The sequence below is a fragment of the Bos javanicus genome, chromosome 10 (assembly GCF_032452875.1).
Source record: "Bos javanicus breed banteng chromosome 10, ARS-OSU_banteng_1.0, whole genome shotgun sequence".
Classification (NCBI taxonomy): Eukaryota; Metazoa; Chordata; class Mammalia; order Artiodactyla; family Bovidae; genus Bos; species Bos javanicus.
This window is the reverse complement of record NC_083877.1, coordinates 33,589,433-33,617,430: the sequence shown is the minus strand read 5'-3', so window position 1 is coordinate 33,617,430 and position 27,998 is coordinate 33,589,433. Positions and strand designations below refer to the sequence as shown.

The 27,998-nt window shown below is 35.9% G+C and overlaps 1 protein-coding gene across 1 annotated transcript in view; it reads right to left on the bottom strand.

The window, feature by feature from the left end:
- Window positions 1-420: 420 nt before the first annotated feature.
- Window positions 421-27,998, bottom strand: part of SPRED1 (sprouty related EVH1 domain containing 1) — a 122,991-nt gene continuing 95,413 nt past the window's right edge. The window contains exons 5-7 of the mRNA XM_061430716.1: window positions 17,006-17,158; window positions 8,901-9,002; window positions 421-6,247 (exon numbers count right to left, since the gene is read on the bottom strand). Of these exons, the coding sequence (XP_061286700.1) occupies window positions 5,597-6,247; window positions 8,901-9,002; window positions 17,006-17,158 (906 nt within the window). The 3' untranslated portion in view covers window positions 421-5,596. The remainder of the gene's footprint in view (window positions 6,248-8,900; window positions 9,003-17,005; window positions 17,159-27,998) is intronic.

The following is a 27,998-nucleotide window of genomic DNA, read 5'->3' as shown; positions in this document are numbered from 1 at the left end:
TAAGTTTGAGGAAGACTGGACATACCTCATCATCACATGTAAACAGCAGCCCTGATACTAAATGCAACTCTGGTTTAAAGACAGGTTTTGTCTTTTAAGGCAAATAATCAACATTGTTTAGCTTAAATATAATTTCTTTTTAACAGAACAATGATTATTCTATTAAGTGCATCTGTGACTCTTTAACAAAACTAGAAGCTGCACTGTGACTAAAAGCATGGAATTCGGAATACGACAGTTCAAACCCGGTACCTCTAATTTGATCTTGTGTACATTTTTAACCTCTTGAAGCTTAAATCTCTTTAGTAAAATGAGGATAATACTTACATTACAGGGTTATTTGAGAACTAAAAGTAATCAATTAAAAACATTATGTAGCAAAAATTAAGATTGCTAGACAAAAGAAAACACCATTTCAACTATGATTTTGTTAGACTTTTATTATGAATATATTTTCTCATTATTTTAAGGATCCCTCTAAAACTGCAAATCTTAAGAGTAGTTAAATTTTGAGTTGACTCCTGCTTTCATATTATTAATGCTGATTTTTCTTTAAGGACCACTGTGTGCCTGACACTGTATTGACAGTCGAGCAGAAACCCTAGTTTCAATTCCTCTTGTGTAAAACTATTCTACTTACTTGTGGGTATTAACTTGATGTGAAGAATATAAAGTAAATCTGAAAACCTTTAAATAAACACATGAGACTGTATTTCATAATTCATGATACAGGTATAAAGTTAATTCTTGATCTTTCAAATATATATAAATGTAATAAAGCAATTCAAAAGTTATTCTGGTGTTTAAATACTATGATTTTTTGAACATTGTACTAATAATTTTTCATTTATTCTTGCTTATAGTACTAGGTTAAGTGAAATGCTGGTATTATGATATATATATGTCTGTGTGTGTGTGTGTAAAAGAGTAATATTTGTGGGTTAAAAATTTCCCACGTATCATTTAATGAAGTTAATCCAGATTTAGTTGTAACATGCTCCAAAATCAAATAATGTATCAGGTAACAAACTACAAAATAAATCTGGAGATAATCATGAGTGAATAAGTAAGTCATTAAAATGAACTACACATGAACTTTCAGTTAAAACACACCTTAAAATTATGATCAAAAACTTCCATTTCTATTAGTGCTTTCTCCTGTAAGAATTACTATCTCATAGTTTGTTAACCTCTAGAAGAGTAAGAAAAAGTCCTTTTATATTTCATGATAGGTTTAATCAGGTAATTAAAACAAATTCTTATGATATCATCTGATATGTCCAATTACATGGGTATGATGTAACAAAAACAGTTACAAACTTATATATGCATATTTACATTATATATCCAAAACTGGCAAGCTAGTCAACTATATCTAAGGAGATACATTATGGCATGAGTTAAACAATTTTTCATTGCTTATTAGAAAGAATGCAGTCAAGCTTTCAATGGAAATAATATACAAGTGAGGCACTTTTGAGGTCAAAAATAGAAAGCAAATGACACTACATACTGGCAATGTTCACAAAAATCTATGTGTATTTTAATACAAAGGCTTTTCAACTAGATTATTATTGAAAAATCTCAAAACTAGCAACTTATGCAATTTAAGGAGCTTTCAGGAACAACGGCTAACATCAGTGTATCAAAGCATATGAAAGTTTTATAACCACCTGGCTGCTAGGCAAACAGTACCTTAATACCTTAAAAGCCCTTAAAAAGAAAAAAAAATTTTTGGCTTATATAAATTATCTCAGGTTGTGATTTCTTTTTAGATGTTTTGACTCACTGAAAAACACCTTATGGTGCTATTATTGCGGAGTATAGACCAATCTCTTTTTTTTTGGTGCAACAATGATGCAAGTTTCTAGTGCTTCCCCATATACTTAGATATGTGATCCTGGAAATCAAGAATGAGAATATTTAGTTAAGAATTTATGTTTTCCAGGTAACAAGCTTTCAAATTTTTATGTAGTAAAATGTTATATTTATTTAATGTCTCTTTGGGCTAAAATAAAAAACCCAATCTTAAAACACATATTCCAAAGTGTATCACAAAACCTAAAGTGAATTTCCATAAAACAAACATCCTTAAGCTTCTCTGAATGTGGAGGGAAGTACATGTTTCCTGCATTTTGGAGACATATAAATAAGAAGAATCATCTCTGTGGTGATCACTTAAGAGGGGCTGGGGAGAGAAAAAGAAAAAGCAAGACTTACCCAAGATATCAGATGGCACTATACACATGAATTGAAAGCGCATTTGTATTACTTCAAAAGTTCATTTTAGGCACTGCTGAATAACCAATGAAAATAGGTAGTTTTAAGTTTTCCCCTTTAAATTCTAACCCTTGCCCAATATCATCCCAGAGACACACACACTCTCTGAAGTTGTCATGATGAAATACAGTGATGTTTATTTTTTCTAAAAAGTTCTCCCTGACTGGTAATGGGAGGAAAAGAATACCATTTTAGCAATGGCTTTTACAAGTTAAAAGAATTGGTTCTATAAATGCTTCGGCACATCCATTAAGTTTGATTGCCAGTTCCAAATATTGATAAATATTTAAAACAGGATACGTAAGGAAAAAAGTGCTTAAAATCTTTCAGGACCAATAAGACACATTAGGGAAAAGACTGGTTTTACAGTTCTTTTGAGATATTTCTTGTTCCTGCTTTCTCCATTTGGAGGTGGCCGCCCCTTAAATAGCCCTTTACTGGCAGTACTGATGAACCCTGTCGGATCCCAACTGCCACCTCACATATGGTCTATAAATCATCCAGTAGGTGGTGCTGAAGTTACATACCTCGTATTTCTTCAGAAATCAAGTGATTCCCCTGTCAAGTCAGAGGAAAATCATTTAAGAATTATTAATTCTGAACAAGCCATCAGATCAAAATCTTCTTGTTTTCACTTTCAGTATTTACTATTACTTAAACAGTTTTGCTCAGCCATTTGCTTATACGATCAGATTAAAACTGAAAAGAACGATTTTAGAGGACAAGCCAATTGGCAGTGTCAAATCTGTATGCAGACTGAGAAAATGCTCCCAAACGTATCTATACGTTTAAGAATGAGAAATTTAACCTATTCATTTGTTTTCACATAATAATTCTAATTTACTCAAGAGAAAATTTCCACATAAGGGATTCAGGTAACATTATGAGTTAGCCTTCTAGACTGATTTGGAACCTTGGTGTGTTAAACTATAAAAATTCAAGGTAAAATAAAAACCATTTCATCACCATAGTTTTTAATGAAGAAACTTGTTTAAAAATTGTAAAGGAAAAATTGGGGATGGGACGGAAAGATCTTAGCAGCAAAGTGGTTAAACAAATTGAAAATATTAATGCACAAACATTAAAATATTAAAGCATATATGTTGCATATAAAATACAGTACAGAACCAGGAGTTGCACTATACTGATTAGTGCTCAACAGAAGAAATGATTAAATTTGTTCTTCCCAGAAGTATATACACAGTTCATTTCCACAGCATTTTCCTATATAGCCAGCAAGTTATTTTCTTCAGTTATTCACACCTGCTCAAACCTGAATTATAAACTCAGCACTTACAAATATGAAAATTCAGTCACAAGGAAAACCAGTATTTCCATTTTATCAATAAAAAGTAATTTTGAAAGTTAACAGTCTATTCTAGGAAACCAAGTTTAGCTGAAAACTTCAGGGATGAAGATCATCTGGCGTAGCAGCATCCAAATATATAAACAGTAAAAATAAGACTTAAAACTGCTGCTACGGTGTCGTGTTTTGGACTTAGTTCAACCAATTGATTTTTAGTACAAAACTAGAAATAACCTCTTCTTCATAACATCTATAGTTATCAATATATTTTTCTTCTTTTCAATGTGAAATAATACTTCAAGATGATCTATATACACAATGTTGTCAGTTCAAGCTGTCATATAAATATAAATGCTTTCTTAAAAAAAAGTATTTTACAGACAGACAGTGTTATGTACATTGTTCAGTTTGATCTGGGGCAAAAGAAGAAAGCTAACACAAGCTTTTAAGTGTGATATGTAAAAAGAATGATTATGTAAATGACATTTTAAAACCTGCATAGAAAATGAGCTTCAAACAGTAGTGTGATTTTAATTTTGATCATTTCTGAAACTTCAAGCCATTGAAAAAAAGGCACACTTCTCAACTTTATCCCTTTAAGGGAATGTTCTTTAGGAACCCCTTACTTGGTTAGAGTTTCAATGTAACACTTAAAAAAAAAAGACAATTTGACCCCAAAGTACTCCAAACAGCTTGCCGGACATTTATGCAACTACTTTGCAAATAAAACATCCAGTAGGACTATGCTCTGCAAGAGAAAATAAATCTAAACATACGAGATATTTCATTCAGGATGTTGGATTGAATATTTTTCTGGGGTAGTTTAGCACACTCTTTAGCATAATTTTGCTTCTGGTCAGTTTAAATAAAATGAGAAAAGTTATCATTGTTATGTGACAATAAGCACTGAGGATTGAGCTAAAATATTATTAACACAGCTGAACATACTCTGGATTAGGAGAATGGTAGTGGAAATCTCAGGAGGAAACTGTTTGACTCTATCCAGTTGCACTTTTCACCTTGTAAAACATTTGTAAATGCAATATAGTTCTTTGAAAGGAGGAAGTTCTGAAAGAAAACAACTTGCTGGTTGAATACCACAAACAAAACAAAACAACCCAAAACCTCACTTTTTCTATAATGTTTACTCAGTCTCTTTTTATATAAAAATAAGTGTTATGTTCCCATCATAACATTAGACAATTACATCTGTGCTTAAAAAAAAAAAAGTTGGTCACTCAAGGCTATTAGAATATTTTATAAGGATTTTAGATTACCAGAATGTACAGATATAACTCAATATAAACTGTAGCCAAAGGGAAATGACGATGAAAATATAAAATCATTCACATAGAATAAAAACGTTATTAACTAGATGAGTAAAATATTCAAAATATAATGGAATGTGACAGTAGATATATGTACATCTACTTCAGAACTAGGAAGGGGAAGAAAAGCTTTATATGTAATAATTCGTACCTTTTATTTAGTTAAATATAAACATTTGTTATTTATACATAAAACTGCTTTCAAAAAACAACTAATAAATGATTTAGTTGCACTTGTTTTACTTCTTACAATTCCCAAGTGTTAACTTTTCTTAGATTGAAATCCAACTGTCCCCTAGTGCACTTTTAGTTTATATCTTAATGAATTTAAACCTTTAAAGGTCCCATCACCTAATGCATAAATATACAAAAATGCCAAAAAAATTTAATCCCTTTTAGTTGGATCATATTTTATGTTCACTTTATATTGCCAATAACCAGAAATGGTTTCCTTTTGCAAATATTCTTGACAACCTGTTAACAAAACATGCCATGCACTCCAGGGAAAAGGGCATGGCGAGCATTTGTTGAAATGCCAAGAATCGATAAGTTCTGCTTCCTCCACGTGTGGCCCCAAGGATACCAGGCAAGACTGCATAATGCTTGCCAAAAGCTTCCACAAATCCAAGTTAGCTAATTCCTGGACACAAGGATTTTAAGCTCACTTCGTCACTGGATGCTTTCATCCAGCAGCTTTATGTTTCCCACCACAGCACCCACACGCCTCACCACAACGATGGCACATTCTCAAAGGGACGTAGCAGCACATACATGGAACAATGAAAGACAAAGCTACTAGGGCTAACCATCGTAAGCAGAACTTGTCATCGCTAGTGTCACACGAACAGGGGTCAGAGAAATCTCCCTCTGAGTCTGACATACAATGATACAACATGCTCTCTGCACAGAGCATGCAACTAACTTGATATATGCATCTCTTAATAGGGTCTGGAGCATCTTGACATTTTCCCCTGCCATTTTCTTCATGATTAAACCTTTCCTGGCAGTATACGCAGCGAGAACGTTCACCATCTTCTTTTCTTCGTTTTGACTTCTTAAATTTTAATGAGGAAGGCTGTGTCTTAAATACCACAGAGTCTTTGAGCGAACTTAACTTAGTTTCATCCCCACAAGAGTACAGATAGTCTGATTTTTTACTGTCTGGTTTAGAAAACTGAACACTGGAGTCAGTATCATCTCTCTCCAGGTCATTTTTCCACATGTCAGGATGTCTATAGTCTGCATAGCGACGTATTAAGATATCGCGAGGGTTTATTCTGACAATCTCATCCTCATCTTGAAAGCTGACATGTCGAATTGATTTCAAAGGGACCTAAAAATGAAAGAGATGAAAATTGCAATAATAACAGTTAAGATTAATTATATTGCCTAAACTTGCTTGGGCCACAGTGCCCAGATACTTGGTCAATTAGTTTGCAAGTTTAAGTGAAGATGTTTCTTGGAAGAGATATTTCAAAGGGTGGACTATATAAGCATAACAGATTATCTTCCATGACATAGGTGGCCCTCATCCAATCAGTTCAAGGCTTTAATAATACAAAGACTGACCAAGAAAGAGCAGGAAAGAATTCTGCCAGCAGACTGCCTTTGGATACAGACTACAGCTCTTGCTCGGGTTTTAAGCATGACAGCCTACTCTGAAGATTTTGAGTATGTATGTACCTATGCCATCATATGAGTAGGGCCTCCCAGAGGGCTTCCCAGGTGGCTCAGTGGGAAAGAACCCACCTGCCAAGCAAGAGAAGTGGGTTTCAGCCATGGGTTGGGAAGATCCCCTAGAGAAGGAAATGGCAACCCACTCCAGTATTTTTGCCCGGGAAATCCCATGGACAGAAGGGCCTGGTGGGCTACAGTCCATGGGACTGCCAAGGAGTCGGACATGACTTAGAGACTTAACAACATCACATAAGCCATTCCTTAAAGTAAATGTCTTTTTCTTTATATATACATATTGTTGGTTCTATTTCTCTGGAGCACCCTGACTCATACAGATTTCAGTAGCAAGGAGTGGGATGCTGTGCTTACAAAAGTGTGGCAATGCCTTTGGAACTGGATAATGGATAGAGGCTGAACGAGTTTTGAGGTGTGTGTTATAAAAAGTCTAGGTAATCGTGAAGAGAGGCCTGGTAGAAACACAAACGTTAAAGGCATTTCTGGTGAGGGTCCTGGATGGAAACAAGAAATAAATACACGGTTGGACGCTGGTGGAGAGACGACCCTTGTTATAAAGTGGCAAAGAATGCAGGTGAATTGTATTCTAGCGGAAGGCAGAATTTGTGAGTGATGGACTTGGATATTTAGCAGAAATTTCTAAGAAAAGTGCTAAGGATACAGGCCTGGTTCCTCCTTGCCGTTTATAGTAAAATATGAGAGGAAAGTGATAAACTGAAGTGTAATTTTAAAAACAAAATAGAACTGAACTTGAAGCCCTGGGAAATTCTCAGGAATGACACTATCACCAAGGGAGTAGGGCCACTTCCCTCAAGGGCCCAGAGGAATTTTGCCTCAGGATGAATCAAACTGAGTCTCACTCACACTTAGATGGTATTTAGATGAGATCTTGGTGGTGCTACTGGTAAAGAACCCATCTGCCAATGCAGGAGACATAAGATGTGGGTTCAATCCCTGGGTTGGAAGAATCGCTAGAATAGGGCATGGCAACCCACTCCATTATTTTTGTCTGGAGAATTCCATGGACAGAGGAGACTGGTAGGCTATAGTCCATAGAGTCACAAAGAGATGGACAAGACTGAAGTGACTTAGTATGCACACACTGGACCTAGAGACAGTACTAGAATGGGTTAAGTGTGGGAGGGGGGTTTAGGATGGGGAACACATGTACACCCGTGGCAGATTTATGTCAATGCATGGCAAAACCAATACAATATTGTAAAATAATTAGCCTTCAATTAAAATAAATAAATTTATATTAAAAAAAATAGAATGGGTTAAGTCTTTCAGAGTGTTATGATGAGGTGAATATATTTTGCATGTGAGAAGAGGGACCAGAGGGTAGAACATCAGCTGAATTCAACTGAGCTGAACTGTGTTTCCTCCAATTTCATATGTTGAGGCCCCAACCCCAGTATCTCAGAATGTGAATGCATTTGGAAATAGAGCCTTTAAAAAAGTGATTAAACTAAGGTCCTTAGGGTAGGCCTTAATCCAATTTGACTGGTGTCCTTATAAGAAGAGGAAATTTGGACACACAAAGAACGAGACACCAGAAATGTGTGTGTAAAGAGAAAAAAAGGAACACAATCAGAAGGTGACCATTGACAAGCCAAGGAGAAAGGCCATGAAAGAACCCAAATGTATCAAGACCTTGATCTTGGACTTCCAGTTTGCAGAACTGTGTGCAAATATATTTTTGTTGTTCAAGGCACTCTGTCTGTGGTATTTTCTTGACAGACCTAGCAAACTAACACAAAGTGTACGTATTCATAGTCTGGTTATACGTGTCTCTGAAAATGACTGAAAAGCACACTACACTCTCTCACCTTTCTGGGAGGCTGTTTCAGGGGGGAAAGTACATCTTTCGGGCATATATCAAAATGACCCTTCCCTTCACCCATACAAGTGACTAGTGTGACAAGACACAGTGACTAGTTTATAAGTAAGCCCATGATCTAGGTTGGGCTTCCAAACTTTCATTCTCCAGATATTTGGAATTGCAGCTAAAAAAATCCATGTGTGGACTAAAGATGGAGTGATGGATGCAGAAAGTTACAACAATTCCTATTGGTGATAAACACACTGTAACAATCTCCCAGACTCAAACCAGAAATCTGGAGGAAATTTAAGTAATGAGGTTTAGAAGTATATATAAAAAATAAGCAAGTTTATAACACTAAAAAATAACTCTAGTATAATTCAACTACATGGAGAATTAGAAAGACTGGAAATTTCACTCATATGTTAATTAGTTACATGCCAAATCAGAGGATAAAACTAAGATTTCTTACCTTATTTTGGGACTTCAGGCCTCCACTTTCCTTGGGCATTTGCCGCTGTCCATATTCTATACTTCTGTCCTGAATGTCTAGGCCTGGATGACTGAACATTATCTAAAATACAAACAATTCCTAGTTTAGTGACAAAAGAACACATTTCTTATTTTATTTTTAATGAAACTATGTATTTCAAAACTCCATAATCTATTAGTAGTAAGGTTTTTCAAAATGGTTTTAATAAAAATTATTATGAGTCATCCTGTTTGTTATTTAAACTCAGATCTTTCTCAATACATTTAAAATGAAATTTAAAAAGTAGCATACACTTCACTTCTGGTTTCAGTTTCAGCATGTAAGGAACTTGAAGTTGCCATTCTGCTGTAATTACAAGTAAAAAAAAAAGGGGGAATAATAATAAAAGCATCAACAACTCTTCTTAGATCCATGAGAGACGAAGACAGGACAAACCCCACACCTAAGACTGCAGAGACTCATGAGTAGATATCACCATGGAAACCAGTGCAGGGTAGGGAAAAAAAAAAAATCTCAACGGTAATTGACAAATTGCTGGAGGCTCAGGATAGAAAACTGGGAGTTAAACACTCCTAGGGGAGGGGGAAGGCAGTAATTGTGACATTCCCAAGCTTCTGTCAGTTTACCTCTAACAGCTCAACCAAGTTTACACGGTAAGTATCAGAAAAATCCCTGCATGCTTCCAGCATGGAGACGGGAGAAAGAACCATTATGAAATGTGCTGGAACACTCTTTGTAACAAGACTTGTCCTCAGGAAACACTAATGAACCAGAGCCTAACCTACTATGATATTATCAGAGTCAGGAGGGGATATATACCCAACCCTGATCATCTCAAACCACCTGATCCACCTAAAGGGGGAGAAACAATATATATATAATTGAAATGCACAATCCAGAGGGAAAACCTTAGACTTAAAGACTGATACCTCATCACAACCATAAAATGCTTTCTTTCCTCACACACATTACCACTCTATCACTAAAGGCTTATTTACAGTAGTTCCTTTACCTAGCACATGATGCCTAGCAATCAAAAAAATATTAAAAATTACACCAAAAGACAAAAATATATTCTGAAATGTCACAACAAGCATCAGAACCAGATATGACAGGGATATTAGAAACAGCAGGCTAAGAATTTAAAACAACTACGATCAATATGCTAAGCACTCTAAAATATAAAGCAAGATAGAATACAAAAATAAATGAGCAATGCAAACGGAGAGTCGGAAATCCTAATAAAGAATACCACCACCAGCTCTACCCCAAAGCTAGAGATCAAAAGCACTAAGAGCATTAAGAATACCTTTGATAAGCCTAGTAGACTGGACATGGCTGGGTAAAACACCACTGAGTATGTGAATATAGCAATTTCCAAAATTGAAAGGAAAGCGAACAAAAAGTGGGGAAAAAAAAGAACAATATTTAAGAATGGTAGAAGAATTTCAAAATGTGTAATTTTGTACATATACACAAGACAAAATGATCAGAAGAAGAAAAGAATGAAAATAACAAAAGAAATATATGAAATAATAATGACTAAGAATTTACCCAAATTAATGTCAGATGTCAAGTCACAGATCCAAGAAGCTCAGAGAGTATCAAGTAAGAAAATGAAAAAGAAAAGAAAACCATCTAAGCATATAATTTTCAAACTATAAACAAAAAAAGAAAGATAAAAAAAATTCTGAAAGATGCCAGAGGAAAAATAATTTACTTAAAAAAAAAATTACATTGGACTTCTTTGCAGAAACCAAGTAAACAAGAAGAGTGAAGTGAAATAGTTTAAGTGGTAAGTGGAAAAGTCCTCCAACCTAGAATTCTGTAACCTGTAAAATTATCCTTCAAAAGTGAAGGAGACTGGTGGCAATGTATTGGTGCAACCACTGTGGAAAAGAGTATGAAGGTTTCTCAAATAACTAAAAATAGAGCTACCATATGATCCAACAATTCCACTTCTGAGTAAATATCTGAAAGAAACAAAAACACTAACTCAAAAAGATATATGTACCCCAATATTCATGTGAAAATTAAAGTCGTTTCAGTTCAGTTCAGTCGCTCAGTTGTGTCCGACTCTTTGTGACCCCATGAATCGCAGCACGCCAGGCCTCCCTGTCCATCACCAACTCCGGGAGTTCATTCAGACTCAGGTCCATCGAGTCAGTGATACCATCCAGTCATCTCATCCTCTGTCGTCCCCTTCTCCTCCTGCCCTCAATCCCTCCCAGCGTCAGAGTCGCTTCCAATGAGTTTACTCTTCGCATGAGGTGGCCAAAGTACTGGAGTTTCAGCTTTAGCATCATTCCTTCCAAAGTATTCCCAGGGCTGATCTCCTTCAGAATGGACTGGTTGGATCTCCTTGCAGTCCAAGGGACTCTCAAGAGTCTTCTCCAACACCACAGTTCAAAAGCATCAATTCTTCGGCATTCAGCCTTCTTCACAGTCCAACTCTCACATCGATACATGACCACAGGAAAAACCATAGCCTTGACTAGATGGACCTTTGTTGGCAAAGTAATGTCTCTGCTTTTCAATATGCTATCTAAGTTGGTCATAACTTTCCTTCCAAGGAGTAAGCGTCTTTTAATTTCATGGCTGCAGTCATCATCTGCAGTGATTTTGGAGCCCCCAAAAATAAAGTCTGACACTGTTTCCACTGTTTCCGCATCTATTTCCCATGAAGTGATGGGACCAGATGCCATGATCTTCGTTTTCTGAATGTTGAGCTTTAAGCCAACTTTTTCACTCTCCTCTTTCACTTTCATCAAGAGGCTTTTTAGTTCTTCTTCACTTTCTGCCATAAGGGTGGTGTCTTCTGCATAGTTGAGGTTATTGATATTTCTCCCGGCAATCTTGATTCCAGCTTGTGCTTCTCCCAGCCCAGCGTTTCTCATGATGTACTCTGCACAGCTGAGCAGGCAGGAATTACGCAGCACAGCTGGTAATTGTCAAGCAGATGACAGGCAGGAATCGTGCAGCTCAGCTGGCAATTGTCAAGCAGATGAGCAGACAGTAATCACGCAGCTCTAGGCCCTGATCACGTGACTGATCGTGCACTGTTCACGTGGCTGATCATACACTGATCACGTAATTGTTCATGCACTCATCACTTGGATATCATGCACTGATCACGTGGCTGATCATACACTGTTCACGTGTCTGACCATGCACTGATCACGTGGCTGATCATACACTGATCACGTAACTGATCATGCACTGATCACGTGGCTATCATGCACTGATCATTTGGCTGATCATGCACTGATCACGTGACTGATCATGCACTGATCACGTGACTGACCATGCACTGATCACGTGACTGATCATGCACTGATGATTTGGCAATCATGCACTGATAACTTGGCTGATCATACACTGATCACGTGACTGATAATGCACTGATCATCTATACAGCCTTGACATACTCCTTTTCCTATTTGGAACCAGTCTGTTGTTCCATGTCTAGTTCTAACTGTTGCTTCCTGACCGGCATACAGATTTCTCAAGAAGCAGGTCAGGTGGTCTGGTATTCCCATCTCTTTCAGAATTTTTCCCAGTTTATTGTGATCCACACAGTCAAAGGCTTTGGCATAGTCAATAAAGCAGAAATAGATGTTTATTTGGAACTCTCTTGCTTTTTCCATGATCCAGCAGATGTTGGCAATTTGATCTCTGGTTCCTTTGCATTTTCTAAAACCAGCTTGAACATCAGGAAGTTCACAGTTCACATATTGCTGAAGCCTGGCTTGGAGAATTTTGAGCATTACTTTACTAGTATGTGAGATGAGTGCAATTGTGCGGTAGTTTGAGCATTCTTTGGCATTGCCTTTCTTTGGGATTGGGATGAAAACTGACCTTTTCCAGTCCTGTGGCTACTGCTGAGTTTTCCAAATTAGCTGGCATATTGAGTGCAGCACTTTCACAGCATCATCTTTCAGGATTTGAAATAGCTCAACTGGAATTCCATCACCTCCACTAGCTTTGTTTGTAGTGATGCTTTCTAAGGCCCACTTGACTTCATTGAATTCCAGGATGTCTGGCTCTAGATGAGTGATTACACCATCGTGATTATCTGGGTCGTGAAGATCTTTTTTGTACAGTTCTTCTGTGTATTCTTGCCACCTCTTCTTAATATCTTCTGCTTCTGTTAGGTCCATACCATTTCTGTCCTTTATGGAGCCCATCTTTGCATGAAATGTTCCCTTGGTATCTCTAATTTTCTTGACGAGATCTCTAGTCTTTCCCATTCTGTTGTTTTCCTCTATTTCTTTGCATTGATCGCTAAGGAAGGCTTTCTTATCTCTTCTTGCTATTCTTTGGAACTCTGCATTCAGATGCTTATATCTTTCCTTTTCTCCTTTGCTTTTCGCTTCTCTTGTTTTCACAGCTATTTGTAAGGCCTCCTCAGACAGCCATTTTGCTTTTTGGCATTTCTTTTCCACGGGGATGGTATTGATCCCTGTCTCCTGTACAATGTCATGAACCTCAGTCCATAGTTCATCAGGCACTCTATCTATAAGATCTGTGTCCAACTGTTTGCAACCCCATGGACTATACAGTCCATGGAATTCTGAGGCCAGAATACTGTAGTGGGTAGCCTTTCCCTTCTCCAGGGGCTCTTCCCAACCCAGGGATTGAACCCAGGTCTCCTGCATTGGAGGTGGATTCTTTACAAGCTGAGCCACAAAGGAATGGTCATAGCAGCATTATTTACAATTGCCAAGATATGAAAACAAGTGTCCATCAACAGACAAATGGATAAGATGTAGTGTACACACACACACACACACACACACACACACACACACACTGGAATACTACTCAGTCATGGAAAGAGAATGGAAATTTGACCTGTGCACCAATATAGATAAACTTGGAGGGTTATTTCACTAAGTAAAGTAAGTCAGGCAGAGAAAAACAAATAGTGTATGACATCACTTATATGTGGAATCTAAAAAATTTAACACAATATTGTATATAACAGAAAATAAACAGATTCACAGATATAGAAAACAAATGAGTGGCTATCAGTGGGGACAGGGAAGCGGCAGGCAACATGTGGGAAGGGGATTAAGAGGCATAAACTATTATGTAAAAGCAACACCTTAAATTAAAAAAAAGATCAGTTTTTAAAAAGTGAGAGAGAAAGACTTCCTTAGGCAACAAAAATTGAGGAAATTTCTTGCTGGCAGACATGCCTTATAAGAAATGTTATCAGACGTTCCTTAGAGAGAAGGAAAATATATAGGTCAGAAACTTGGATCTACATGACAATGGAAAATTTTAGGAGAAACAAGGGAAAATAATATAAACTTTTAATTTTCTTATTCTTAATTGAGCTAAGAGAGAGGTTTGCTAAAAAATCAGCATATATTTACATACCTATACATATACAGGTATATGCATATAAAGTGAAATGGATGACAGCAATGACAGAAGAAATGGAAGGAGGAATTAGGATTACTGCTAATATAGAATTCACCCACTATCTGTAACGCAGTTTACTGTTAACGGAAAAGTAAATGAATGAAGTATAATATACCATGCTGCTGCTGCTAAGTCGCTCCAGTCGTGTCTGACTCTGTGCGACCCCATAGATGGCAGCCCACTAGGCTCCCCCATCCCTGGGATTCTCCAGGCAAGAACACTGGAGTGGGTTGCCATTTCCTTTTCCAATGCACAAAAATGAAAAGTGAAAGGGAAGTCACTCAGTCGTGTCCGACTCTTAGCGACCCCATAGACTGCAGCCTACCAGGCTCCTCCACCCATGGGATTTTCAAGGCAAGAGTACTGGAGTGGGTTGCCATTTCCTTCTCCGAATATACCATGCTACCACTAGCCAAAAGAAAATACAAATACAGACAGAGGGAGCTTCAAAACAAGGAAAATTACCAGTGATAAAGAAGGGTATTATTTAATACAGGGGTTAAATCTCCCATGAAGACATAACAATCTTTAATGTGTACATGCTTAACAACACAGCATCAAGTTACATGAGGCAACAACTGGTAAAACTGCAAGGAAATGGATGTACCAATTACCATAGCTGGAAACTTCAATATCCCTCTCTCAGAAATGGACAGACTCAGCAAGCAGAAAATCAGTAAGCACAGAGGTGAACTAAACAATACTTTCAAACAAATGGATACAGTGACATCTAAAGAAAACTTCATCTAACAAGAATAGAATACGTATTTTCTCAAGCTTACATGGAACATTAACCAAGACAGACCAATCTGGGACATAAAATGGACCTTAACAAACTTAAAAGAGTAGAAATCATACAATGTGTGTTCTCAAATCACAGAGGAATTAAACTAGAATTCAGTAAGAGGATACCTGGAAAATCCCCAAATAAGTAGCAGCTAAACGACAGAGTTCTAAGCACATGGGTCAAAGAAGAAATCTCAAGAGAAATCAAAAGTATTTTGAACTAAAAAGAAATGAAACACAACTTATCAAATGCTGTGGGATACAGTGACAGTAGCACACAGAGGGAAATTTATAGCATTGAATGTATTTTTAGCAAAGATCTAAAATTAATAATCAAAGTTTCTACCTTGATTGTTCAAACTACCACACAATTACATTCACCTCACACACTAGCAAAGTAACGCTCAAAATTCTCTAAGCCAGGCTTCAACGGTACATGAACTGTGAACTTCCAGATGTTCAAGCTGGATTTAGAAAAGGCAGAGGAACCAGGGATCAAACTGTCAACATCTGTTGGATCATCAAAAAAGCAAGAGAGTTCCAGAAAAACATCTACTTCTGCTTTATTGACTATGCTGAAGCCTTTGACTGTGTGGAACACAACAAACTAGAAAATTCTGAAAGAGATGTGGAATACTAGACCACCTAACCTGTCTCCTGAGAAATCTGTTTGCAGGTCAAGAAGCAACAGTTAGAATTGGACATGGAACACCAGATTGGTTCCAAATTGGGAAAGGAGTACGTCAAGGCTGTATATTGTCACCCTATTTATTTAACTTATATGCAGAGTACATCATGAGAAATGCTGGGCTGGATGAAGCACAAACTGGAATCAAGATTGCCAGGAGAAATATCAATAGCCTCAGATATGCAGATGACACCACCCTTATCGCAGAAAGCGAAGTAAAAAGCTTCTTGATGAAAGTGAGAGAGTGAAAACGATGACTTAAAACTCAACATTCAGAAAACTAAGATCATGGCATTCAGTCCCATCACTTCATGGCAAATGGATGGGGAAACAATGGAAACAGTGACAGACTTTATTTTTCTGGGCTCCAAAATCACTGCAGATGGTGATTGCAGCCATGAAATTAAAAGACGCTTGCTCCTTGGAAGAAAAGCTACGACCAACCTAGACAGCATATTAAAAAGCAGAGACATTACTTTGCCACAAAGGTCCATCCAGTCAAAGCTATAGTTTTTCTAGTAGTCATGTATGGATTGACAGCTGGACTATAAAGAAAGCTGAGCACTGGAGAATTGATGCTTTTGAACTGTGGTGGTGGTGAAGACTCTTGAGAGTCCCTTGGACTATAAGGAATTCCAACCAGTCCATCCTAAAGGAAATCAGTCCTAAATATTCATTGGAAGGACTGATGCTGAAGCTGAAACGTCAATACTTTGGCCACCTGATGTAAAGAACTGACTCATTGGAAAAGACCCTGATGCTGGGAAAGATTGAAGGCAGGAGGGGAAGGGGACGACAGAGGATGAGATGGTTGGATGGCATCACAGACTTGATTGGCATTAGTTTGAGTAAGTTCCAAGAGCTGGTGATGGAGACGGAAGCCTGGCGTGCTGCAGTCCATGGGGTCATAAAAAGTCAGACATGACTAAGCGAATGGACTGAACTGAACCTTGGGAAACGAGAAAAAGAAGATTCAATCAAAATAAGGTAAAGAAAAGAAACAATAACAATTAGTGTAGGGATCAATTACATTGAAAGCAGGAAATTAATGGAGAATATCATGAAACCAAAAACTAGTTCTTTTAACAAGATCCACAAAAGTGATAAGCTTCTAGTCAGGCTTCTAGTCAGACTCATTGGAAAAGACCCTGATGCTGGAAAAGATTATTTATTTTCTCACCTGATTGGCTTGGCTTCGTAGGTAGACACTTCTGGCATTCAGACCTTCAAAGGGAGAAGGTCTTGAGCTTCTGTAAGGCTCACTGGTAACCACGGTATCTTGATGGAAAAGATGATCTTTCACTAGAGAACTGGAAGTATCTTCTTCAGCTGCCTAATGGGAACAATCCCCAACTCATTAGTTTCCAGAATATGAAAACAACAAAATAAAATACCTTCACTAACAAGAATTCAGCAAGTTGGTCAATATGTAGCACCATCACTGTGTATGGCAGTTCCCCAAAATCAAATACACATTATGAAGCCATGTCAAAATAACAGAATATGAATTAAAATAAAAAAAAAAACTCAAGTTTATGAGCAAAAGGGACCGTCTTATAGAAAACAATATAGGATGAATCAGAAGGCTAACCATGCCATGTGAGAGATGTATCTGATTATAGTAAAGCTGTTAATTATAACTAAAAGTAATATGTACACAGAGAGTGAAGAAATTATGAGGAAGAAAATGCAAATCAGTAAAATTGTTACTTTGAAAATTTTCTTTAAAAATTGTTTTTTACACAGTACCAAAGACTGTACTGTATGATATGAGGGGTCAAAGAAGGAAGATAGTAGTCTGTGATCTTGTTCAATAAGGAAATTAATTATTAGCCTTAATTTATGGATTACTTAGAAGGATTCAAATCATATACAGACTTAGGAAAGGAGATATGTCAATCAGTGAGTCATGAATGAAATGCTTTGAAACTTCATAAACAATATTTCTGTGAAATAAATACTGAATAAGTGAAACTTAGCATATCAGAAAACAGAAAGTCCTGAGAAGGTTTTGTTTCTTTTAAGAAATGATATAACTACTTGCTATTATTTTTCCCATTAGTATATAGTTATCTGGGAAGAAACAGTGACAACCAAGTAAAATGACAGTAATACGTCTACTGCCTCACTCTAAAATATTTACAGTAATCATAACAGGGCTAATATTTTTAAAAGGAGAAACCTTTACAATTTATTTTATAAAAATAAAAACATTAAAATTTGGCTTACTTTAAAATTCAACAATAATACTCATTAAATGGCAAGATATGATAAATTTATAAGTGCACATATGGCCCTTGCTCTGAAACAAAGTAGTTTTGTGACATTTTATTTCTCTGGAACTCAGTTTTTTCAATTATTAAATAATTATAATACCTATACAGTTTTATTACATGGACTACTGGAAGGATTTAGTGAGAATATATACGAAAATGCTCTGAAAACTAAAAGCTGCTATTTTATCAGGAAGCAATTAAACTTTAAAAATGTATCTGAGAATCTACTGCCTACTGAAAACTAACTGTCAAACCCAGTTAATTGCTATTTTTATATAATTTTCCTAATAGTTGCCCCCTGTTATAACAATGCTCAGTTACTGCAAAGGAGTTGGCTAGATAATGGTATTCAGCAAACATTCTTTCAAAATGCATGATAAAAGTTGAGAAGAATAAAAGAAATTCACGAAATGTATTTGTTCCAGAGAGTTTTCAAAATAAATGACCCAAGTAATTGTCAAAAATCATAAACAACTTGAATAGAAGAAAACAACAAGAACAACAAAAAGGTTTAGAGAAAGGGCCTAGGTTGAAACCCTGTCTTATCCACCTAGGGTATAAAATTTTAGCAACTGACTTTTCTAAATCACAATTCCTTTTTATTATAAAGTGGGTACAATATTTGTATTAAAAATCTCAGGGTCAGCTGAGATAACTCAAAGAGATTAAAAACTATAAATAAGCACAAACTGCAGTGTTAGTCATAGTATCAGGAATGGTCATAAAATAATTATGCTTTTTATGGTGACAACTATTTGGATCAGGTCGTCTTTACTGCATTCTAATCTAATGGAAATCATTTAACAATTGTAAAATAAAACTTACTTAAAAATATGTATCTGAACAAATATAAAATGGTTTCATGACCCAGTGTTTTACTGTATGACTAAGGTTAATTATATTCTGTACATTAAACAGTAAATACATTTCTTTTTGATTAAATACATTTTTAAAGGGAAATATAAAAAGTATTATTTCATTATTAAACAAATAAACATGTGGATGATAGTTGGGTAATAAATGATTTAGTTCAACTATTAAATGCTTACCAAACTACCTGGAATTAACCTAAAGAATTATTTCATACTACACAGTAAATTTACAGCTATACACCTCAAAGTGTCTCAGTTAATAAAATAACTAAAACATCTTTCAGGAGTCTGGTAAAACAAATAAACCTTCAATGTACAGTCTACAATCTATAATAAGGGATATACTATCTGTGAATTGTGAGAAACTAACATTTGTAGAGAATCTAACAGAAAAAGGGCATTTTTCTACTACTTAACTGTATCTCTTTCAGCAAGCTTAAATTTAGATGTATGTTAAACTGATGAAGTTAAAAAAAAAAAAGTGGTGATAGGAGAATGGTCATTCTCATTCACTGCTAATTCTATACACAGGAGTAAAATCTGGGCCAACCATTTCTGAATAGCACTTTTAATAAAATATATCAAAAGCTTTAAAAACATGTATACATTTTGAACATTTACTCAATCTAGTAAAGAAAAAAAATGTACTGAATGGAAAGAGCTTTAGACATAAATATTTTCCTCAGAAAATTTTTTAATAGTAAAAATGAAGAAACAACTTTAATGTCCCAAATTAATGGGATGGTTATGTAAATTATGGTATGTCCACTTAACATAATAAGTGGTCATTTGAAATTAGGCTTATGAATAATATCTACTTTGTGGAGAATTAATGCTAAAAAGTCCATATATAAAATTTTATTTACATATTTTAAACATGAAAAGATAAAAGATTTAAAGGATATAAAATGAATGCTAATTCTATTCCTGAGTATGATAATGAATGCTTTTCCAATTTTCAAGAGTTGTTCACTTTTTATAAGGTGGGTTTCTTTTAAAATATAGGTATATACTTTCTCCCTTTATTTTCATGTAAAATCATAGTATTTTAAAACATAACACAATTATATTCTATCAAAATATTCAAATAATTCATTAACTAATGAACCAGTCTAAGTAGATCCCCTCCCCCTCCACCCCCACCACTCTGTATTTGAAATAATAAACTGAGACATTGTTCAAGCCTTGTTTCAAACCCTTCAGATTCAGGCAGAATATCTCTTTTGGTCAATAAAATAAAATAATTTTCAAAAACAAGCTAAAATTCTGAGTGTTTTTCAAATCCATTTTCTCTTCTCCATACCCACTTAGCTACTCTCTTAATGCAAACTTTCATTATTTTTTTGCCTCTTATTTTAGCAGGTTTCTAAATGATTGCCTCGTTAAAGTTTAGGCATGAAAATTTGTTGGTTTTCCTACTCAAAATCCGTATAAGGTATCCAATTATCGAAGCTCTGTTGGGGAGCCCTATACACACTGGAAAATAGAGGGCAGAGAATCACTACTGTCTGAGGAATGTTTTCATAAGACAAACAATTTATGCAATCCATAGAAATGGGCTCTCTCACTCTAGAAGCACTGAGATACAAGATAAAGTCTCGTTTATTTCATAGGAAAAAGAAATGTAATAAATACATGAAAACCTGGTGGACTTCAATTAAAGATTTAAAACTTTGATGCCAATTTTTTATAGACTAGAAAAGATGGAAAATATATATAATAATACTCGATACTGGGAAGGGTATGGAGAAATATTTTGTACTGTTGGTGAGAGTGCAATTCTTCTTTGAGAAACTTTTATACAGATACATACATAAACAAATAATCATCTTAGCACTCTTTTTTAACAAAAAAGATAAGAACAAAGAAAATATCCTATGGCTGTATGACCATGGGACTGGTTAAAAATTTATGATATATATATATATGATAAATTCTAAAAGCCATTAAAAAGATCTGTATGCAGTACTCACAAAAATTGCTAAATGAAAAAAAACGCTAGGTATACAATTGTTAATATGACATGATCCTATCTGTCAAGTTGAATGGATAAATAGATATTTTAAAATTTTATCAGTATAAGGAAGGATATACACCAAACCACTGACATTTCCCTTAGGAAATATTTTATATAAAGGACTACAGATATGATAACATAAAGGTAATAAAGTAAATATGTGCATAGTTATCACCCAACTTCAAAAAGAGAAATAACCAAGACAACAAATAACATCAATACGACAATAGCATCCCCTATCTATACCACCTGTATAGGAAAATATTATCTTGAAGTAGTTGTTTATTTCCAATTTCTTACGCTTCTGTACAGTTTTACCACACAAATACTATTTCTAAACAATATTTAGTTATAGATATTTCTGGATTTTGACTGATACCATGCTACTTGGGACATTATGGAACCTGCTTTTCTTGCTTAACTTTTTTTGCATGAAATTTATTCATGTTGACATATGTAGCAATAGCTCACTCCTTTTCACTTGTAGTGTTGACAGCTAACATATATTAAACATTTTCTATGTATCAGACATCGTCCCAAGTACTTTACATGATTTAATTCATTTAATCCTCACAACAACCCTTCAAGGTAGTTGGCATTATTTTGTCTCTACTCCACAAGAAGAAACTAAAGCTTAAAGAGATTATGTAACTTGACTAAGATAAAACACTTAATTTTTTGCTATTTCAAACAACAGTGCTAAGAACATTCTTCTACAGGCCTTATGATACACATTTAAAAGAATTTTTCTGGTACCTACACCACAGGTAGAGATGCTGGAATTATAAAACACATGTATGCTCTGATTTATAAAATAAAAATTATTTTCCAAGGTGCTTTTAACAATTTACATATCCACAAACAATGTTCTACATCTAGGCATTATCACAACTTTCTTATTTGTGGATATGCTACTTAATTTCTATAATAATGAACTAGGCCTCACTAAAACTTAGTGTTTTCTTTCCATGAACAAGAAACTTTGAGAATGAACAAAAGCACTAACAAATGCATGTACAGGTCTGTCACTTTACCATGGCTCCTACTCCACGGTTTTATAATCACTTTCTGTTTAAGATTATTTACTACCCTGTTTCTCTCCAGGACCGTCTGACATTTCACAATTCTGATTCTTTGTACATGTCATTTCCTCTGCCCACAAAGACTATCTTCTATTTTCTACTAGAAAAACTCCTTTTCAGAGTTTGGGATTAACATATAGACACTACTATATATAAAAGAGATAAACAACAAGGACCACTACATAGCACAGGGAACTCTAGTCAATATTCTATAATCACCTAAATGTCTGTTGATCCATGATTTAATTCATTTAATCCTCACAACAACCCTTCAAGGTAGTTGGCTTATTTTATCTCTACTCTAAAGCTTAAAGAGATTATGTAACTTGCCTAAGATAAAGCACTTAATTTTTTGCCAAACTCATACGAAAAAAATTGTCATTTTATTAAAAAAATTTGTACTATTTGTTATTAAAATTAATAAAAGCCAAAACATTTTTAAAAATTTGGGTAAGAGTAAAAAGGCAAAAAGTATTCTGGCTAACTTTTGAATTTTTTAATTGGATTGTAACTCTTTAGAAGAAGTAATTAACTACAGGAATAGGGATATAACCTCAAATTAGGTGGTGGAAAATCTTCCACAAGAGCAGAAAATTTAATATATGAATGCCACAAAGAATGTACATACATATGCACAATCTTCATCTTTTAAAAAGTTGTCTATAGCTGTAACATACATCCAATGCTTTTAGTACACTGGCTCCTCTGTATTATCTAAAAAGTAAACTACGCCAATATTTAATGTACAGTGGAAACCTGCTTCACTCTCATAGGCTTGTATAGTAATTACTCTCCTATGGTTGCTCAGAGATCGTTTAGCTTTTTCTTTCTCTAAGATTAATATAGCAATTTTTGTGTGCAGAGGCAAAAGGATGCAGTATAAATTAATAATTTTAGCTGTTCAGTTCAGTTCAGTCGCTCAGTCGTGTCCGCTCTTTGTGACCCCATGAATCGCAGCACGCCAGGCCTCCCTGTCCATCACCACCTCCCGTAGTTCACTCAGACTCATGTCCATCGAGTCAGTGATGCCATCCAGCCATCTCATCCTCTGTCGTCCCCTTCTCCTCCTGCCCCCAATCCCTCCCAGCATCAGAGCCTTTTCCAATGAGTCAACTCTTCGCATGAGGTGGCCAAAGTACTGGAGTTTCAGCTTTAGCATCATTCCTTCCAAAGAACACCCAGGGCTGATCTTCAGAATGGACTGGCTAGATCTCCTTGCACTCCAAGGGACTCTCAAGAGTCTTCTCCAACACCACAGTTCAAAAGCATCAATACTTTGGCGCTCAGCCTTCTTCACAGTCCAACTCTCACATCCATATATGACCACAGGAAAAACCATAGCCTTGACTAGACGAACCTTTGTTGGCAAAGTAATGTCTCTGCTTTTGAATATGCTATCTAGGTTGGTCATAACTTTCCTTCCAAGGAGTAAGCATCTTTTAATTTCATGGCTGCAGTCACCATCTGCAGTGATTTTGGAGCCCCCCAAAATAAAGCCTGACACTGTTTCCACTGTTTCCCCATCTATTTTCCATCTCAATTAGAACATAAGTCTAGAAGACAGTCGTAGAGAAAATAAATACAGATTTTGCTTTTTTCCTCCTTTTGTCCTGTCTCCCTAAATTAATTCTGAGGCAGAGAAAATAGCATTGTTCTGCAAACTTTTTAAAATGGATGGGGAACATATGTATACCTGTGGTGGATTCATTTTGATATTTGGCAAAACTAATACAATTACATAAAGTTTAAAAATAAAATAAAATTAAAAAAATAAAATAAAATGTATTGTTCCCAATAAATAATCTAGTGTGAAGAAAGGTAGTTAAATGAGTATTACAGTCTATCAACTGCTCCAAACTTTAATTCTTATATATCACAAATCACAGGTCTGAGTGTGTGACTGGGTCATATCTAATAAGAGAAGTTTTAAATAATTATACTACTAGTTTATTTTAGCATGATGGAAAAAAACAGAAATGTTCTTTGGTAAGAAATCTTGTATTTTGGGCTTCCTAGGTGGCGCTAGTTGGCCATCTGCCAATGCAGGGGACATAAGAGACATGGGTTCGAACACTGGATCCAGAGATTACCGGGAGAAGGGCATGACAACCCACTCCAGTATTCTTGACTGGTGAAATCTCCTAGACAGAGAAGCCTGGTTGGTTATAGTCCATGGGGTCACAAAGACTAGGACACAACTTAGCAATTGAGCACTGAGCACATGCAAACTTAGAAAGCAGAGAAAGGGGGAATATATTACTAGTAATTCTACAAGCCCAACAAAATTACTATTTATACTTTGATGTGGCAGCAACGCATTTTAGATTTGACCACAAATGTCTCATGTTCCCTAGGTTTCTTTTAATTATTTTTCATTATCTTAGGAATAAACTAACCTTGAATTTTTAATTTTACAAGTCTATGAGCTTTGTCTTACAACATTAATAGCATATACAGTATTTTGTTTAGGCAATCTGAACACAGTAATCAGTGATAAAATAATATGGAAGGAATATGAGAAAAATACCAAGATACAATGTCCAGCAAAAACAAGAAAAACAAGTTCTTCAACCTAGATTAATCAACTGAAATACTAACCTATGTTTTCTTTTTCTTTTTTAAAAAAATTTGTCTATTTTTTAATTGAAGGTAATTGCTTTACAGAACTTTGTTGTTTCCTGTCAAACATCAACATGAATCAGCCATAGGTGTACGCAAAAAGTTAGGTTTGGCTTAAAAGTGGTATTAGGTGTTCAGGGATTGTTTATTGTCTGTAAATCTGTTTCTTAGTTAATAGGCAGGCTGTAGTTGTATAGTTCCTACAAACTAAAAATTTTTAGACAATCCTTTAACTGGTGAATATATTTCTAGGATTTTATCCTAAGGTCACATTCAGAAATACCAACAAAAATTAATGTATATGACCATGGAAACTAAGTAAATGTTCAAAGAAACATGAATGGTTAAATAAACCGTAGTATCAGATCAGATCAGTCGTAGTTACATAATATAATGGCTAAATTCAAGGTCTCTCAAATCAGACTGTGTGGGTTCAAATTCTATGACTTTTTACTAAATTTCAATCACCACAATCTCTACTGTTACCAATACAAACAAAAATCCGATCAAGGACACAATCAAAATGGAGAAGAGATCGATTCTAATGGTGATTTTCAGTTAGTTCAGTTCAGTCACTCAGTCGTGTCTGACTCTTTGCAACCCCAAGGACTGCAGAATACCAGGCTTCCCTGTCCATAACCACCTCCTAGAGCTTGCTCAAACTCATGTCCATCAAGTTAATGATGCCATCCTACCATCTCATTCTCTGCTGTCCCCTTTTCCTCCTGTCTTCAAAGTTTCCCAGCTAAAGGATATTGTCCAATGAGTCAGTTCTTCACATCAGGTAGCTTCAGTTACAGCATCAGTCCTTCCAATGAACATTCAGGACTGATTTCCTTTAGGATTGACTGGTTTGATCTCCTTGCAGTCCAAGGGACTCTCAAGAGTCTTCTCCAACACCACAGTTCAAAAGCATAAATTCTTTGGCACTCAGTTTTCTTTATGGTCCAACTCTCACGTCCATACTTGAACTGGAAAAAACAGCTTTCACTAGACAGGCCTTTGTTGGTAATGTTTCTGCTTTTTAATACGCTGTCTAGGTTTCTCATAGCTTTTCTTCCGAGGAGCAAGTGTCTTTTAATTTCATGGCTGCAGTCACCATCCAGGGTGATTTTGGAGCCCAAGAAAATAGTCTGTCACTGTTTCCATTGTTTCCCCATCTATTTGCCAGGCAGTGATGGGACTGGATGCCATGATCTTAGTTTTCTCAAGTTGAGTTTTAAGCCAGCGTTTTCACTCTCCTCTTGCACCTTCATCAAGAGGCTCTTTAGTTCTTCTTCATATTCTGCCATAAGGGTGGTCTCATCTGCATAACTAAGGGTATCGATATTTCTTCCAGAAATATTGATTCCAGCTTGTGATTCATCCAGCCTAACATTTCACATGATGTACTCTGTGGCTCAGCTGATAAAGAATCTGCCTGCAATGCAGGAGACCTAGATTCAATCCCTGGATAGGGAAGATCCCTTGGAGGCTACCACTCTAGTATTCTGGCCTGGAGAATTCCATGGACTGTATAGTCCAAGGGGTCGCAAAGATTCAGACACAAGTGAGTGACTTTCACTTCACTTCACTCTGCATATAAGTTAAATAAGTAGGATGACAATATACAGCCTTGACATACTCCTTTCCCAATTTGGAACCAGTTCATTGTTTCATGTCCAGTTTTAACTGTTGCTTCTTACCCTGCACACAGATTTCTCAGAAGGCAGGTAAGGTGGTCTGGTATTCCCATCTCTTACAGAATTTTTCCAGTTTGGTGTCCACACAGTCAAAGGCTTTGGTGTAGTCAATGAAGCAGATGTTTTTCTAGAATTCTCTTGCTTTTTCTATGATCCAATGGATGTTGGCACTTTGATCTCTGGTTCCTCTGCCTTTTCTAAGTCCAGCTTGAACATCTGGAAGTTCACGGTCACATACTGTTGAAGCCTTGCTGGGAGAATTTTGAGCATTACTTTGCTAGTGTGTGAGATTAGTGCAATTGTGCGGTAGTTTGAACATTCTTTGGAATTCCCTTTCTTTGGGATTGGAATGAAAACTGGCCTTTCCAGTCCTGTGGTCACTGCTCAGTTTTTCCAAACTTGCTGGCATATTGAGTGCAGCACCTTCACAGCATCATCTTTGAGGATTTGAAATAGCTCAACTGGAATTCCATCACCTCCACTAGCTTTATTCATAGTGATGTTTCCTAAGGCCCACCTGACTTTGCATTCCAGGATGTCTGGCTCTAGGTGAGTGATCACACTATCGTGGTTATCTGGGTCCTGAAGATCTTTTTTGTACAGTTCTTCTGTGTATTCTTGCATCTCTTCTTAATATCTTCTGCTTCGGTCAGGTCCATACCATTTCTATCCTTTATTGTACCTACCTTTACGTAAAATGTTCCCTTGGTATCTCTAATTTTCTTGAAGAGACCTCTAGTCTTTCCCATTCTATTGGTTTCCTCTATTCCCTTGCATTGATCACTAAGGAAGGCTTTCTTATCTCTCCTTGCTGTTCTTTGCAACTCTGCATTCAAACGGATATATCTTTCCTTCTCTCCTTTGCCTTCAGCTTCTCTTCTTTTTTCAGCTATTTCTAAGGCCTCCTCAGACAACTATTTTGCCTTTTTGCCTTTTGTTTTCTTGGGGATGGTCTTGATCACTGCCTCCTATACTCCATCCATAGTTCTTCAGGCACTCTATCAGATTTAATCCCTTGAATCTATTTGTCACTTCCACTGTATAATTGTAACAGATTTGATTTATGTCATACCTGAATGGTCTAGTGGTTTTCCCTACTTGGTATTTGAATACAACAGAAAAACTGAGGCAGAAGTACCCAAAATCTTTAAAACAGCAATTACCTCTGGGGTAGGGATAAATGATTCCTGATTTCTTCTTTGTAGTTTTCTAACTATCCAAAGAGTCTACATGAAGTTTAAGAGTCAAGAAAAAAATTCAATGACAAACATTATGCAAAAAGATTATATACAGTTTTTCTCCCTTGTTAGTAATCAAATAAAACTCAGTCTAAAATATACAAAGGTTACAGGAACTGAACTATAAGATAGTACTTAATGACCCATGTTAAAGTGCTACCTACCACCTTTGAAAATGAATGTATGAACAATTCATATGCTCCTTAACTAAAGCAAATGACTTTAAAAAATAAAGGTACATTACAATCCTTTTAATCATCTGGCTGAAAAATGACACTACTTAATTCTAAAAAAGGATAAGTTAGTCAAGTATTTCTCAGTGGTTAAGAGATAATATGATATGGTCTCACTTCAGATCAATTAGGTGTCCTTCTTCTGCCCAAAGCA